Genomic DNA, 14,763 nt, shown 5'->3' with positions numbered 1-14,763 from the left:
AGGCACAGGTTTGAGTACAGTAAACATTTCATGGTAACTTACCCACTGAACAAAAAGGATGCAGATACCCAAGGTTCCAAGCCTGGATTCTGGCTGCCTTACTGAATCAGTACACTAGCCTCTGACTTGGCATCCCAGCTTGGGTACTATAGACCTGAATCTATATAGCCTATTGGACAGCCCTGCAGATCCCCAAACTTTCAAAAATCTTAAAAATGTTGTTAAAATGAACAAACTTTTCTTTGGGAGTGCTATGAAAATTCACCCTTAGTTAGAAATGAACAGAAAAGCTCCCAAGAGAAAGATGGCATGTGAAATAGTTAACACATTTTTTCACTATTTAAACCCATGTTAACTGGAATTATGTAACTGGGTATTTGTTACTTCTAAGGAATTGTTTGTGTGCCCAGTAAAAGCATATCAAGAAAGAAAAAGTGTTTCAAGATTTTGGTACTATCAATCAGAACACTACTTTATAACCAGCCACAGCTAACATGTTAACAGGCCTTCCAGAATAGGCATTAAGACCTCACTTAACCACACTAGAAAAATCATCCAAATGCAGTAATTAAAGAGCTCTGTATTCAGAATGTTAAATTTTCACTAATTTAATGTCTAAGACAACTTGTTACTCAACTGTGTGGACATAATTCCTGAAAAGCATTTAAATCTGAGAACTTATAAAATGTGTTGACTAAGACTTGGAACAAATTACTTAATACCTGAGACTCAATGCCCAAATTCTTCTGAGCATTGATTCTAAGAGCCAATCTCTTAGCAATTTCTAGTTTCTCCGCATTTCCTGCAGTTGGAGCAGGAACACTAGATGTTCCAGGAGCAGCCATATCCTTAACTCTCTTCTTTGAATTAAACATGCTTTCAATTTGCTCATCAATCTAAATAGGAAAAAATAGCAAAAATTTGATTAAAATACCAATCTAAGTACATCTATAGAAACTAATAAAGAATATTTCTATTAAAAGACTGGGATCAGCTATATTTATGTTAATTCATCCACACAGATCAAAAGGAAATACATCAGCTATTCACTAAGGGTGAACATTTTATTTAAAAAACTCAGTTGTCTATGGCAAACAAAAGAGAGAGAGATACAATGCTGCATGAACCATTTAAGCAGACTCCTGAGTGGTCCAGAAAATATATCATAGCTCAGCAAATGAGGAACATGTGCTTTCAGAACAGAGCAGCCATATGACGCAGATGAGCTGCTCCAGGACCCAAGACTGGAGGTTAAATTAACTGCAATGAAAAAGACTGGAAGAAGCAATAACTTGAGGCCAGTAGACAAGCAAAAATATAGTCAATGATTTAGGAGGAATGGTACATGACCCTAAGGCAGAGCTCCCAAAATTCTTCTGAACTCCTAAAATGCAATTGGATTTCCACTAAACAATGGCAACAGAATCAGAAAAGAAGGCTTTATTGCTTTATTCTTTTGACGCAAGAAAGGAAAGAAATGAAGGTTGTTTTCCCCATCAAAGCCAGAGCAATGCTGAAAACCTTTGGCTTTCCAGGAGTCACGTGAGTCCTACTGCCATTCGATGACCCTCAGGTAAGCCAGATCTCACTCTTAAACTATTTGCATTTCCCTTTAAAGATACCTTTTACCGAATAATTACTACTGACAATACCAAATAAGGAGATGCACCTCCTATATACTCAGATTAGGCTATTAAGGCCTTATCTTCTAAATCTCAAATAAAGAGAAAAGCTTGTTCAGAGTTTAAAATTAATTAGGTTAACTTAGAAAGTCCTTTCACTGAAATAGAAAGAACTTCACTTCTTTTAAAATATTTGTTACTAGTAAAGGATTTTAGTTAACAACTACTTTTAAACTTAACATTTAATTGTTTTAAGTAAAACTTTTAAATTAAACAGCATACATTGGGATTAAAATCTAAAATGAATGGGTAAAATCAGCAATGGGGAACCTGTATGGTGCTAGTTTGATAGCACTAACTTAACTTTTGACTTGACTCATGAGTATTATTCAAATTTTTTTACAAAAAATATGTTATTTCACCAACCACAGAAACAATCAACATATTTACATATTTTTACATGTACAAAGTAACATAAAAAACTTTAGGTGGTTTTAAAACAAGGCCACAAGATCTTTAAGATTCTTCCCTTCTGAAGTAGAGCCTCTCTGAGTATGGGCCAGGCTTATTCTTGCCTCTAACAGACAGAATAAAGGGGAAGTACCAGTATGTAACTTCAGAGACTAGGCATAAAAGGCACTACGTCATTCTCTTTGCTCTCTCTCTTGGATCACCCACTCTGGGGGAAGCCAGCTGCCACACTGTGAGGAGACACAGGCAGAGTAGAGACATTCTACCAACATCAGAGTCAGTGAGCCATTTTGGAAGAAAATGGTCCTTATCAGTCAAGCCCCTCAGGTGACTACAGCCTGGGCCAACAGCTTGACTGTAACCTTGTGAGATCCTACTCCAGAACTACCTGCCTAAACTGCTCCTGGTTTCCTGACCCTCAAGAAATAATTTTTTTAACATACTAACTTTTTGAATGACTGGTTATACCATCACAGATAACTAAAACATTGACTTTTGGACTTTAAGCCAGCATAGTACACTAGAAAGAAATGGCTTAAGGTTAATAGACCTGGGTTCTGGTCCTGGATCTGTCTAAGAGCCAGCGCAGCCATAGACCAGATACTTTTTCTGGGCCTCAATTTCCTCCAATGACAAGATCAGATTGAATTCCTGACTTCCAAAATTGTGTTCTGAGCTAAGTTTTAGTATAGCATGTTAAAAAAAAAGTTCTATGATCAAAGACCAAATAAATGTTGGAGGATATCTGGGTTAAACAAAGTTAAACAAGCTTCCTTAATTAAGGACTTTTTATGTCCTTTGATATGCTAATCCCATTACTAATGGTATATACTAGAGACATTTCAAATTTAATTTATAAGGAAAATATCCTCTTCTAAAGGTCGAGCTCCTTTGGTTAGGGTCCCAAAGAATAGTTTCTCTGAAAACCTCAACTTGCTGAGTCTTTGGGGTCCATCTTCACTGGTTCGCAAATAATGACCTAAGCTAAATGGGCTTTGAAGTAAAAATGGAACGGGTATAGCTATGCCATAGCTTAATAACAGCTATGTAAGCATGGGAAGTTATTATTTCTAAGCCTCAGAATCCTCAATTACAAAACAGGAATACTTTGAGTATCTACCTAGTCCAACTACTCTGAGAAATAATTGAAATAATCCCTGTAAGGCATCTGGCATGGTGCGTAGCACTTAGCAGCATTCAATAAATGTTGACTATCATTATTAAGAAGTATGTTCTATAACAAATTTAAAAATATAAAAAACAGTATTAGTACCAATGTTGTTAAAGATATAGGGAGCCAAGCACTCTCATACACCACTACACTGAGAGCAAATTAGTACTGACCATGAGGGAAGGTAATCTGACAGTTTCAAAATCAAATTATATATATATCCTTTGTCCCAGCAATTCTATTTATACACCCATCCTCAAGACTTAATCTGATGAATATGCAAAGATGAGCAAAGAAGTATATTTTACAATAGTAAAGTATATCCCAAATAATCAATATAGAGAAACAACCCATATATTAAAAAATAGGGGTTTGACTCATTAAATTGTGGAATATCTATTTAATGAAATGTTACATAGCCATCAAGAATAGTATGAGTGAATTTATTAAAATGGGAAGATTTCAACATAAGACTGCTATTGTAAATAAAGTTATAAAAGCAATATCTCATTTTTATGCAAATACATAAATATGTGAATAAATATATATAGAAAAAAGGGTTGACTGAGGTATACACCAAAAATGTTTTCTATAATTGGCTATCCCAACAAGCATACAGCAAGACCTTCAGTACAAAAGGAGCAGTTACTTCAATTGGCAAGACAGAGGCACAGAATAAGAATACTTACATCAACGGCAGCATCCTCATCATCTGAATCTTGCAGACCAAGAGCTGCTTTTTGTAACTTCTTCCTCTCATTAGCCAAAGCTTGTTCTGTTTCATCAAACTTGAATCCCTTACCAGAGAAACCACTACTCTTCTTAATTATTTTCCCTTCCTTTCAAGGAAAAACAAGTTTATTGCATGGTAAAAAATTTTAATGTTCAGGCATTTACAGCAATTAAATATTTTTAAGATGATGTATGCTAATGTAGCAAAAAACTTCATTAGCTTGTGAGAAAAAACTGAGTATCCTATGGAGACTACACAAATATTGAGTTGAAGCAAAAGAAAGGGTTTTGTTCTCACTGCTTCCCTCCCCACCAAAGAAATAAGCAAAAGTTATCCTACCAAGATTTACAAGTATTAATATTCAATATTTAAAATATTATAATGTTTGCATAAAACAAGGGGAATGAAAAACTCACAGCTTTCTGTTGATCTTTGAAATCACTCCAGAGTTTCTCTAGATCAGGGGGCACTGTAGTCCCTGACAATTCAAGAGCTTTAATTATGTCACCAGCATAGCGAGCTTGATCTTCTGTGATGAAAGTATACGCATAACCCTAATAAATGATGAAAAAGTGGAAACTGTCAATCACTAACAAGATGAATCCTACTTAGATCATAAATAATATAAAATCTAAACCACCTAATAAATCTTAAGACTAACTTCATTACTAAAGAATTTTAAAGATCATAAGAGTCCTACTATATTCATTAGTGGTTCAGTGAAATATCTAAGTTTAATACCTGAAAATAAGCAAAACCAGAAAATTCCTAATTTCTTTAGGCAAGTAGAAATATATGTGATTATATATAAATGCAAAATTGCAGTCATACATATTAACTTAATAGAGTAATTTATTGTTTGCTTTTCTGGTTGCATTCCCTTCCTCCTACTGCACCCCTCTACTCAATATAACTAACCAGTATAACTTACCAGGATGTAGCTCCCCATACTTTCTCAAGACTCATATAAAGTCATAAAAACATGTGTATATATGTATATACAATGCATTTTGTATAGAAAAAAATGAAATCAGCTTCAGCTATATCACCTCCCGGGATTCTGTAAAGCCTAAGGCTTCATATGTCCCTGGCAGCTTTTTGGTTCAGCAAGAGAAAGACTGGAGTTGGAAGGACAGAAATAGCAAACCACAACCAGTTGCCATCTTCAAGAAACATTTTGCTCCTACCAGTGAACTATTAGAAATTTTAAAACATGGTTTAGTATTTTATTTCAGTAACATCTACTCATCAGATTTGACCCATGGCCTGTTTCTACACTACCCATGAGAAGAATGGCATCACATTCCTTTTAAGGTTATGTACATGTACACGCACACACACACGCATTATGCGATAGAGACTGTATGTGGCCCCGAACAGCTGCTAGTTTTACTACCTGACCCTTTAGAACAAAAAGTTTCCCAAATTCACAGAATAACTCAGGTTAAAAGAATAAATAGTATCCCTACTTATTTAGCTGTATAACCTTGAGCAAATAACTTCTATATGCTCAACTTTTCTCATCTATTAAATGAGGTAATATTACTCACTAAAAGAAAAGTTGTATGGATAAAATGAAATGCTACATGTTAAGCTCTTAGAACACTGCCTGGCATTTAATTACCCTATTACTATTAATTAATATTACTGCTTCAGTATGAAGAAATGTCCAGGCTTAATCAATGTTTCCAACAACAGAATATTCTGCTGCCTTCAAAAAGAATGAATTAGCTCTATATATTTACCAAGATACAGTTGAGTCAAAAAGCAAGTAATATATATGTATATAGGGACAGGGAAGGGGGAAGAGAGGTGATATGTGGGTGTGAGTATATTTTAGGATTCCACATTTTTTTAAAAAGCAATGAAAGATACTGATATATAATATGTGTGTGTGTATGCATATGTATATATAGAAATCCTTAGGCAGGGAAAAAAATCCTGAAAGGGACATGTATGGTTAACATCATCTGCTACAGAGAACAGCTAGGTATCTGATACTTTTAGTAATACTTAGACATGAATTCATATATAAACGATGAACATCAACTCTTCCCCACACTCTGATAGTTGAGGATTTTCAAAATGTCCCCCAAGCTCCTATTATCTACTCCTTAAAATCCTAAAGCCGCACCTACATTTTAATATAAATAGAAATCAATTTTTTAAAATTTTTACTTTGTTGCCTGCTCTTCCAGTTCGTCCTGCTCTGTGCACATAATCCTCATAATGGTTGGGGCAGCTGTAATTCACTACCAGAATCAGATGTTTCACATCTAGACCTCGGGCAGCAACAGAAGTAGCCACAAGAAGTTTGCAGGTCCCATTTTTAAAGTCGTTTATGATGCTGTCTCTGTCATACTGATCAATGCCTGAAAGTAAATTAAAGAAAAGAGCTGTAAAACCACATGTTCCAATTAAATTTACCATTTCCTCTGACAGAGGAAGAGGTTACAACACGGAGTACAAAACAAAATCAACTTTCATAGATCACATGTCCAACAACTACAATACACACACAAAAAAAGCTAAGGATTCTGAACCAGAAGATCAAAGGTTATTGCTATTAACTCACATACCAATCTTCCAATATGCCTTTGTTTTGCCCTGTCTGGTATACAAGGCTTAAAGTTGCACAAACCCAATCTCAGAATCACTAACTGATACTTGTTTTGAAGGAAAAGGAAGAAAAGGCAGGTACATTCTGTCTATATTGACAGGATTCTGATCTTTCTCCTTCCCCCATGGGTTATTTAGAGCCTTGCTACTTAGTTTTGTCCAAGGACCAAAAGCAGCATCATATGAAAGCTTGTAGAAATGTAAAGTATCAGATCCTACTCCAAAGCCACTGAATCAGATTACATATGTAATTATGTGATTATGTATATAATTCCATTTGTAATTTTGAGGTGCACTGGTTAAAAAGTACCCAACTGGATCTTTCTTAAATGTTACCCAAAGAGACTCAGAATAAGTGACAAAACAAAGCATAAAATAACAAAATGTTTTATGACAAGGTGTCCAGGCCACATATATATTTTATGATGGGGTACCCAGGAATCTCTAGTAACCAGCGAAGAAAATGGGATAAATACTCAAACCTTGAAATTTATTTTGCAGCAAGAGGTATTCTAAGATTTCATATAAAGTCTGAGTTTAACATACACAGAATATTTAGTAGCTAAATATTTATCAATATTAATTTATATTGCTTGAAATTTTAAATGTATTCTTCAAAGACTGAATTAAACAAAGTGTTCTGACCTTATGTCAAAGAAACTAAGATCCAACAAAAATCACTACACTCAAAACTTTCATAAAAAATTAATGGAATCAATAACAATATAAATTAAGTTTATAATTAAAAGATACCAAAACTTTTACTTTAGAATGAATATCCTGACTACTAACTCAACTGCACATATTTTATTCTATGGAATTGAATATAATATGCTAATGAAGTTTAGGGGATGCCTGCCCAGCAACCATTAAAACTCTCCATTTTTAACATAATCCCAATTTTGTACAAATATCTACCTATGTGTACATGGTCATTTATATCAAACCAGAATTCTCAGTCTCAGGTGGTGAATCATTAGTATAAACCAGCCCTTCTCAAACTTTCTGTGCTAAAACTACCTTTACACTCTTCAAATTGGTAAGGTCCAGAGACAGTTTTACTTTATGCAGGTCATCTCTATCAGTATTTAATGTATTAGAAACCAGAACTGACAAAATTTTAAAATACTTATTAATTTGTTTAAAAATAACAATAAAGCCATTACGTGTGAAAATTAAAAAACATATCTTTATGAAAAATAACTGATATTTCTGCAAATCTCTTTTCAGGTCTGGCTTAATAGAAGAAAGGTGGAGTCTCCTATCTTCTGCATTTAATCTGCAGCAATATAACATGCCATGTAGCCTCTAGAAAACTATGCTACACTCTCATGAGAGAATGAATGAAAAAGGTAAATAACATGGTGGAGTTATTATGGAAATACTTTTGACCTCTTGAAACCCCCAAAAGTCTCAGAGATACACTTAAAGGGTCCCAAGACAATTCTCTAAGAACCATTAGTCATTCCCCTTCCCTATGAACGGTTTAGGGATAATCAAGAGATCTAATTCTGACCAAAGAGGTAAAAGAAGTGCAGACAGGGGATTATGCAAAAAATTTCCTTACTTGCATTAAAAAAACACATTTGTTTCCATCAATGTAGAAGAAGTACTTATTGGACCAACACTTCTGCAGATAACAAGTATTAATTCTGGACAAACTATAAAGACCAACTACCTGAAGACATCAGACAGTAAATAAAAGCAGGCAGAACTATCAGAGAGCTAACATTTGGAAGAATGTAACAGCATTAGTTAAGCATACAGGATTTCATTTATTTGTTTTAAACTTGTCTGGAGGCAAGCCATGGGCAGCTCTGGTTAGGAAGACAAAATGTGAATAGAACAGTCTGACTGACAAAACAATACAGAACAAGACAAACTCAGGACTAGAAATTAGGAGAAATCCTGGAAAGAACAGAAGAGCAGGCATGCATAAATTGTACATGAAAATGCTGCCTAAATATCTGAGCCCTAAACTACACATGCACAGGGCAGAAATCAAGCTATGCTGAAAGAAATTATTTAACAGATATTTCAGATGCTACCCATTACAAGAAAGGCTGTTTTGAACACCATAAAGCCAGGTTAATGCCCTATTTAAAAAAAAAATTCTTAAGGAAATCATGAGAATGCAGACTCCCCAATTTATTATTCACAAAGGCCAGTACATAAACCAAAATTATTAGATACTTAAAGAAAGAGAAAAATGTAACACAAAGTCAAAAGAAAAGACAGTCAATAGAAATTGACTTCAGATGACCAAGATGTCATAATTAATAGTTAAAGGTTTCTAAAAAACTGTTGTAACTTTGATCAAAGAAGATTTTTCTAAATGCTAGTAATGAATGATTACATACTCTAATTAAAGAAACAAAACATAAAACAGAGTCAACTGGAGATTCTAGAGCTAAAAAACTATAATAATTGAACTTAAAAATTCACTAGTTAGGCTTAATTAACAGCAGATAAGAGATGGCAAAACAACAACAGTAATGAACTTGAGACAGCATCAAAGAAAATCTCATCTTTACAGAAGGGGGGGGAAAGCCTGAAAAATAAGACTTAATAAAGCATCAGTAACATGTGAGGTGATTTCAAAAGGTTGAATATACACATAATTGAAGTCCCAAAAAGAGAGAATAAAATAAAGAAAAAAAAAAAGAACAGTCAAGAATTTCCCAGTTTAGATGCAAGACAGATGTACAGATTCCAGAAGCTCAGTGAACCCAAGTAGAATAAATACAAAAGAAACCGTACACTTAGATATGACCCAGCAGTCCCATTCTTGGTTATCTAATCTAGAGAAATGAAAACTTATGTTCACACAAAAAGCTGTACTTGGGTATTTAATTGCAGCTAAATTCACAATTGTCAAAAATTGGAAACAACCCAAACGTCCTTCAACAGATAAAGAGATACACTAAGAGTGGTTATCTATACAATATATACTACTTGGCAATAAAAAGAAATGAACAATGCAATCAACAACCTGAATGGATCTCAAAGTCACTACGCTTAGTGAAAAAAGCCAAATACAAAAGGTTCCATTAAGGTATGATTGCATTTACAAACATTCTTGTAAGAACCCATTAGTGGTAGCCAGGGGTTACAGACAGAAGCATTAACTTATAGTTACTTTTATGGAGGACAGGACAAAGAAGTTTTGAACTACTCTGTATTCCAATTGTGGTGTACCCCATGGGATAGTTAAAGCAGCCAAAAAAAAAAAAGGAAATAGCCCAAGTGTCCAACAGAAATGACTAAACAAACTACAATATTTGTATACAACGGAGTATTACTCAGTATTAAAGAGAAGAACTATTAATATATGCAAAAGACACAAATGAATCTCAAAAACAAAATGCATCTAGCATATCTACAACCATCTATATGCTTCTTTGACTCTGTCTCAAGTTCACTGCAGTTGTTTTGCCATCTTTTACCTGATGTTAACTAAGCCTAACTAGTGAATTTTTAAGCTCAATTATTACAGTTTTTTAGCTCTAGAATTTCCAGTTGATGTGTTTCATATTTTGTTTCCTTATGGTTTGCAACCACTCATTACTAGCATTTAAAAAAATCTTCCTTGATCACAGTTCTAACAGTTAACATCCAAAATGCAAAATGTGCTAAGTGAAAGATACTCTGACACCAAACAGCTCATAATGTATGTTTCCATTTGCCCAAAATTCTAAAACAGGTAAAACTAATATATTTTGGGAAACAATGTATTTAAAGTGGTTGCCTCTGGGGGAGGGGGACAGGGATTAACTGAGGAAAATTTCTGAGGTTATATCTTAGTAAGTTTCAGTTTCATAGCTTACATGCATTTGTCAAACCTCATCAACTGGTACACTTAAGATCTATACATTTCACTATTATTTACCTGTTGTCTTTTATTTTTTTTAAATTAGAACAAGTATTAATATGCATATTGAAATGTACCAATGCTACAACATTTTTTGAAATGTCTTGAAAGCACTAAGGAAAATGTTATCTGTGGAATCTAGTATTGGCTATTCAAGGATGTTTATTTACCATACAATTTTCTCAGATGTCCTGCATTTGAAAATTTTGGTAATAAAATGAGGCAAAAATCCTGCCCAAAACAATTTAAAGATTCAGTGAAATCCCTATCAAAATACCAAAAGCATTTTTCAATGAACTAGAGCAAATAATCCTAAAATTCATATGGAACCACAAAAGACCCCAACTAGCCAAAGCAATCCTGAGAAAGAACAAAGCTGGGGGATTATACTCCCTGACTTCAGGCTATATTGCAAAGCTACAGTAATCAGAACAGTATGGTACTGACACAAGAATGGACCCATAGATCAACGGAACAGAGGGCCCAGATATAAACCCATGCATATATGGTCGTCAATTAATATACAATAAAGGAACTATGAATATACAATGGGGAAAAGAGAGTCTCTTTAATAACTGATGTTAGGAAAACTGGACAGCTACATGCAAGAAAATGAAACTGCATTATTGTCTACCTCCATACACAAAAGTAAACTCGAAATGGATCAAAGACCTAAATATAAGACATGAAACCATAAAACTCTTAGAAGAAAACATAGACAAAAATCTCCTGAACATAAACATGAGAAATTTTTTCTTGGACACATCTCCTCTGGCAAGGGAAACAAAATCACGAACAAGTGGGACTACATCAAACTAAAAATTTTCTATACCACAAAGGACACCATCAGCAGAACAAAAAGGCAACTTACAGTATGGGAGAATAAATGTATTTGTAAATGATTTATCTGATGAGGGGTTAACATCCAAAATATATAAATATCTCATATGCCTCACCACCAAAAAAAAACATCTGATTAAAAAATAGGAGGAAGACCTATATAGATATTTTTCCAAAGAAGAAATACAGGCCAGCAGACACAATAAAAGATGTTCCACATCACTAATCATCAGGGAAATGTAAATCAAAGCCCACCATGAGCTATCACCTCACATCAGATAGAATGGCCACCATGTGGAAAAAAGGAAACCATTCTACACAGCTGGTAGAACTGTAAATTGGTATAACCTCTGTGGAAAGCAGTATGGAGGTGCCTTGCCAATGGGTTTCAGCCACTGGTAAGTTCACTATGGAGTCAGTGTGACCAAACAAATTACAGTAGAACGTTCGTGGGGTGAAAGGGTTATAACCAACTTTATTTCCATGGTGGCACGTCAATCACTACAATCCCGTTCACTCAAAGCAAGTCTGCATGCAGCAAGCCGGTCTCTGCCTCTGGACCTTGTTCTACCCTCACTGCCACCCTCTGGGCCTCTGTCCTCAGCGCTACCACCACTCCAGGCTCTGCTCTGCTCTCCTGCAGCCTTGCAGCCATGCCACTGTGTCTCCCAGAGCACTGTGCAGGGCTCTTTGTATAGAGTCAATAACGACGTATTGCCCACACGTGTGTAGTGAGCTACCCAACCAGGGCCAAGTGAGAATCCTGGCCACAGGAACTTTCATTTTATACACAGGAGGTTCCTCAAAAAACTAAAAACATCCAGATTGGTAAAGAAGAAGTTAAACTGTCACTATTTGCAGATGACATGATACTGTACATAAAAAACCCTAAAGACTCCACCCCAAAACTACTAGAACTGATATCGGAATACAGCAAAGTTGCAGGATACAAAATCAACACACAGAAATCTGTGGCTTTCCTATATACTAACAATGAACCAACAGAGAGAGAAATCAGGAAAACAACTCCATTCACAATTGCATCAAAAAAAATAAAATACCTAGGAATAAACCTAACCAAAGAAGTGAAAGACTTATACTCTGAAAACTACAAGTCACTCTTAAGAGAAATTAAAGGGGACACTAACAGATGGAAAGTCATCCCATGCTCGTGGCTAGGAAGAATTAATATTGTTAAAATGGCCATCCTGCCCAAAGCAATATACAGATTTGATGCAATCCCTATCAAACTACCAGCAACATTCTTCAATGAACTGGAACAAATAATTCAAAAATTCATATGGAAACACCAAAGACCCCGAATAGCCAAAGCAATCCTGAGAAAGAAGAATAAAGTAGGGGGGATCTCACTCCCCAACTTCAAGCTCTACTATAAAGCCATAGTAATCAAGACAATTTGGTACTGGCACAAGAGCAGAGCCACAGACCAATGGAACAGACTAGAGAATCCAGACATTAACCCAGACATATATGGTCAATTAATATTTGATAAAGGAGCCATGGACATACAATGGCGAAATGACAGTCTCTTCAACAGGTGGTGCTGGCAAAACTGGACAGCTACATGTAGGAGAATGAAACTGGACCATTGTCTAACCCCATATACAAAAGTAAACTCAAAATGGATCAAAGACCTGAATGTAAGCCATGAAACCATTAAACTCCTGGAAGAAAACATAGGCGAAAACCTCTTAGACATAAACATGAGTGACCTCTTCTTGAACATATCTCCCCGGGCAAGGAAAACAACAGCAAAAATGAGTAAGTGGGACTATATTAAGCTGAAAAGCTTCTGTACAGCAAAAGACACCATCAATAGAACAAGAAGGATCCCTACAGTATGGGAGAATATATTTGAAAATGACACATCCGATAAAGGCTTGACGTCCAGAATATATAAGGAGCTCTCACGCCTCAACAAACAAAAAACAAATAACCCAATTAAAAAATGGGCAGAGGAACTGAACAGACAGTTCTCCAAAAAAGAAATACAGATGGCCAACAGACACATGAAAAGATGCTCCACATCGCTAATTATCAGAGAAATGCAAATTAAAACTACAATGAGGTATCACCTCACACCAGTAAGGATGGCTGCCATCCAAAAGACAAACAACAACAAATGTTGGCGAGGCTGTGGAGAAAGGGGAACCCTCCTACACTGCTGGTGGGAATGTAAGTTAGTTCAACCATTGTGGAAAGCAGTATGGAGGTACATCAAAATGCTCAAAACAGACTTACCATTTGACCCAGGAATTCCACTCCTAGGAATTTACCCTAAGAATGCAGCAATCAAGTTTGAGAAAGACAGATGCACCCCTATGTTTATTGCAGCACTATTTACAATAGCCAAGAATTGGAAGCAACCTAAATGTCCATCAATAGATGAATGGATAAAGAAGATGTGGTACATATACACAATGGAATACTACTCAGCTATAAGAAAAGGGCAAATCCAATCATTTGCAGCAACATGGATGGAGCTGGAGGGTATTATGCTCAGTGAAACAAAGCCAAGCGGAGAAAGAGAAATACCAAATGATTTCACTTATCTGTGGAATATAAGAACAAAGGAAAAACTGAAGGAACAAAACAGCAGCAGAATCACAGAACTCAAGAATGGACTAACAGGTACCAAAGGGAAAGGGACTGGGGAGGATGGGTGGGTAGGGAGGGATAAGGGGGGGAGAAGTAGGGGGTATTAAGATTAACATGCATGGGGGGGTAGGAGAAAAGGGAGGGCTGTACAACACAGAGAAGGCAAGTAGTGATTCTACAACATTTTGCTATGCTGATGGACAGTGACTGTAAAGGGGTTTATAGGGGAGACCTGGTATAGGGGAGAGCCTAGTAAACATAATATTCGTCATGTAAGTGTAGATTAGTGATAGCAAAAAAAAAAAAAAAAAAAAAAAAAAAAAAAGGGCAGTTCCTGTGTGGTAACCTCCAACGAGTTCTATACAAGGGTATAAAGGGCATATAAAAGTGTAGGCAAAGGGTCTGTTTGTGTTTATACAGAGGATCAAAGCCTAATTGGGCTACCCCGAAAATGAACTAAGATACGATATGAAAAAGAACTTCCAACATCTGCACCCTCTGGAAGACTCATGCCAGAAGATGATCATCAAAAAACCCCAACAAAGATCCACGCACTGTCACAGATGTAGATGCACTCATCCCACCAGTTCCTGGACCTGCCATGGGAATGAGGAAGGAGATATCTAAGCTGGCCTGTGCATACAGTAAAACAACAAAATTGGACTGGATCTATACTGTTGGAACTCAACCAAGAATTTGGAGAAGTGCAAATTGTAGCGCTCCAAAGTCTTACAACTACAAACTATTTATTGTTAAAAGAACATATGGCATGTGAACAGTCCCCAGGAATGGGTTGTTTTAATTTGTCTGATTTCTC

General features: G+C 35.7%; 1 protein-coding gene across 3 annotated transcripts in view; it reads right to left on the bottom strand.

Moving 5' to 3' along the window:
• Positions 1–14,763, bottom strand: part of DDX46 (DEAD-box helicase 46) — a 58,539-nt gene that overhangs the window by 9,999 nt on the left and 33,777 nt on the right. For 2 of the 3 annotated variants that reach the window (XM_036898125.2, XM_057490885.1), the window contains exons 16-19: positions 6,176–6,369; positions 4,414–4,551; positions 3,954–4,103; positions 720–896 (exon numbers count right to left, since the gene is read on the bottom strand). In XM_036898125.2, coding sequence (XP_036754020.1) covers positions 720–896; positions 3,954–4,103; positions 4,414–4,551; positions 6,176–6,369 — 659 coding nt within the window. The remainder of the gene's footprint in view (positions 1–719; positions 897–3,953; positions 4,104–4,413; positions 4,552–6,175; positions 6,370–14,763) is intronic. The other variant, XM_036898136.2, reaches the window with a different exon arrangement.

This window comes from Manis pentadactyla, chromosome 13 (assembly GCF_030020395.1).
Source record: "Manis pentadactyla isolate mManPen7 chromosome 13, mManPen7.hap1, whole genome shotgun sequence".
Lineage (NCBI taxonomy): Eukaryota > Metazoa > Chordata > Mammalia > Pholidota > Manidae > Manis > Manis pentadactyla.
The sequence above is the reverse complement of the archived record's forward strand: the minus strand, read 5'-3'. Positions and strand labels throughout refer to the sequence as shown.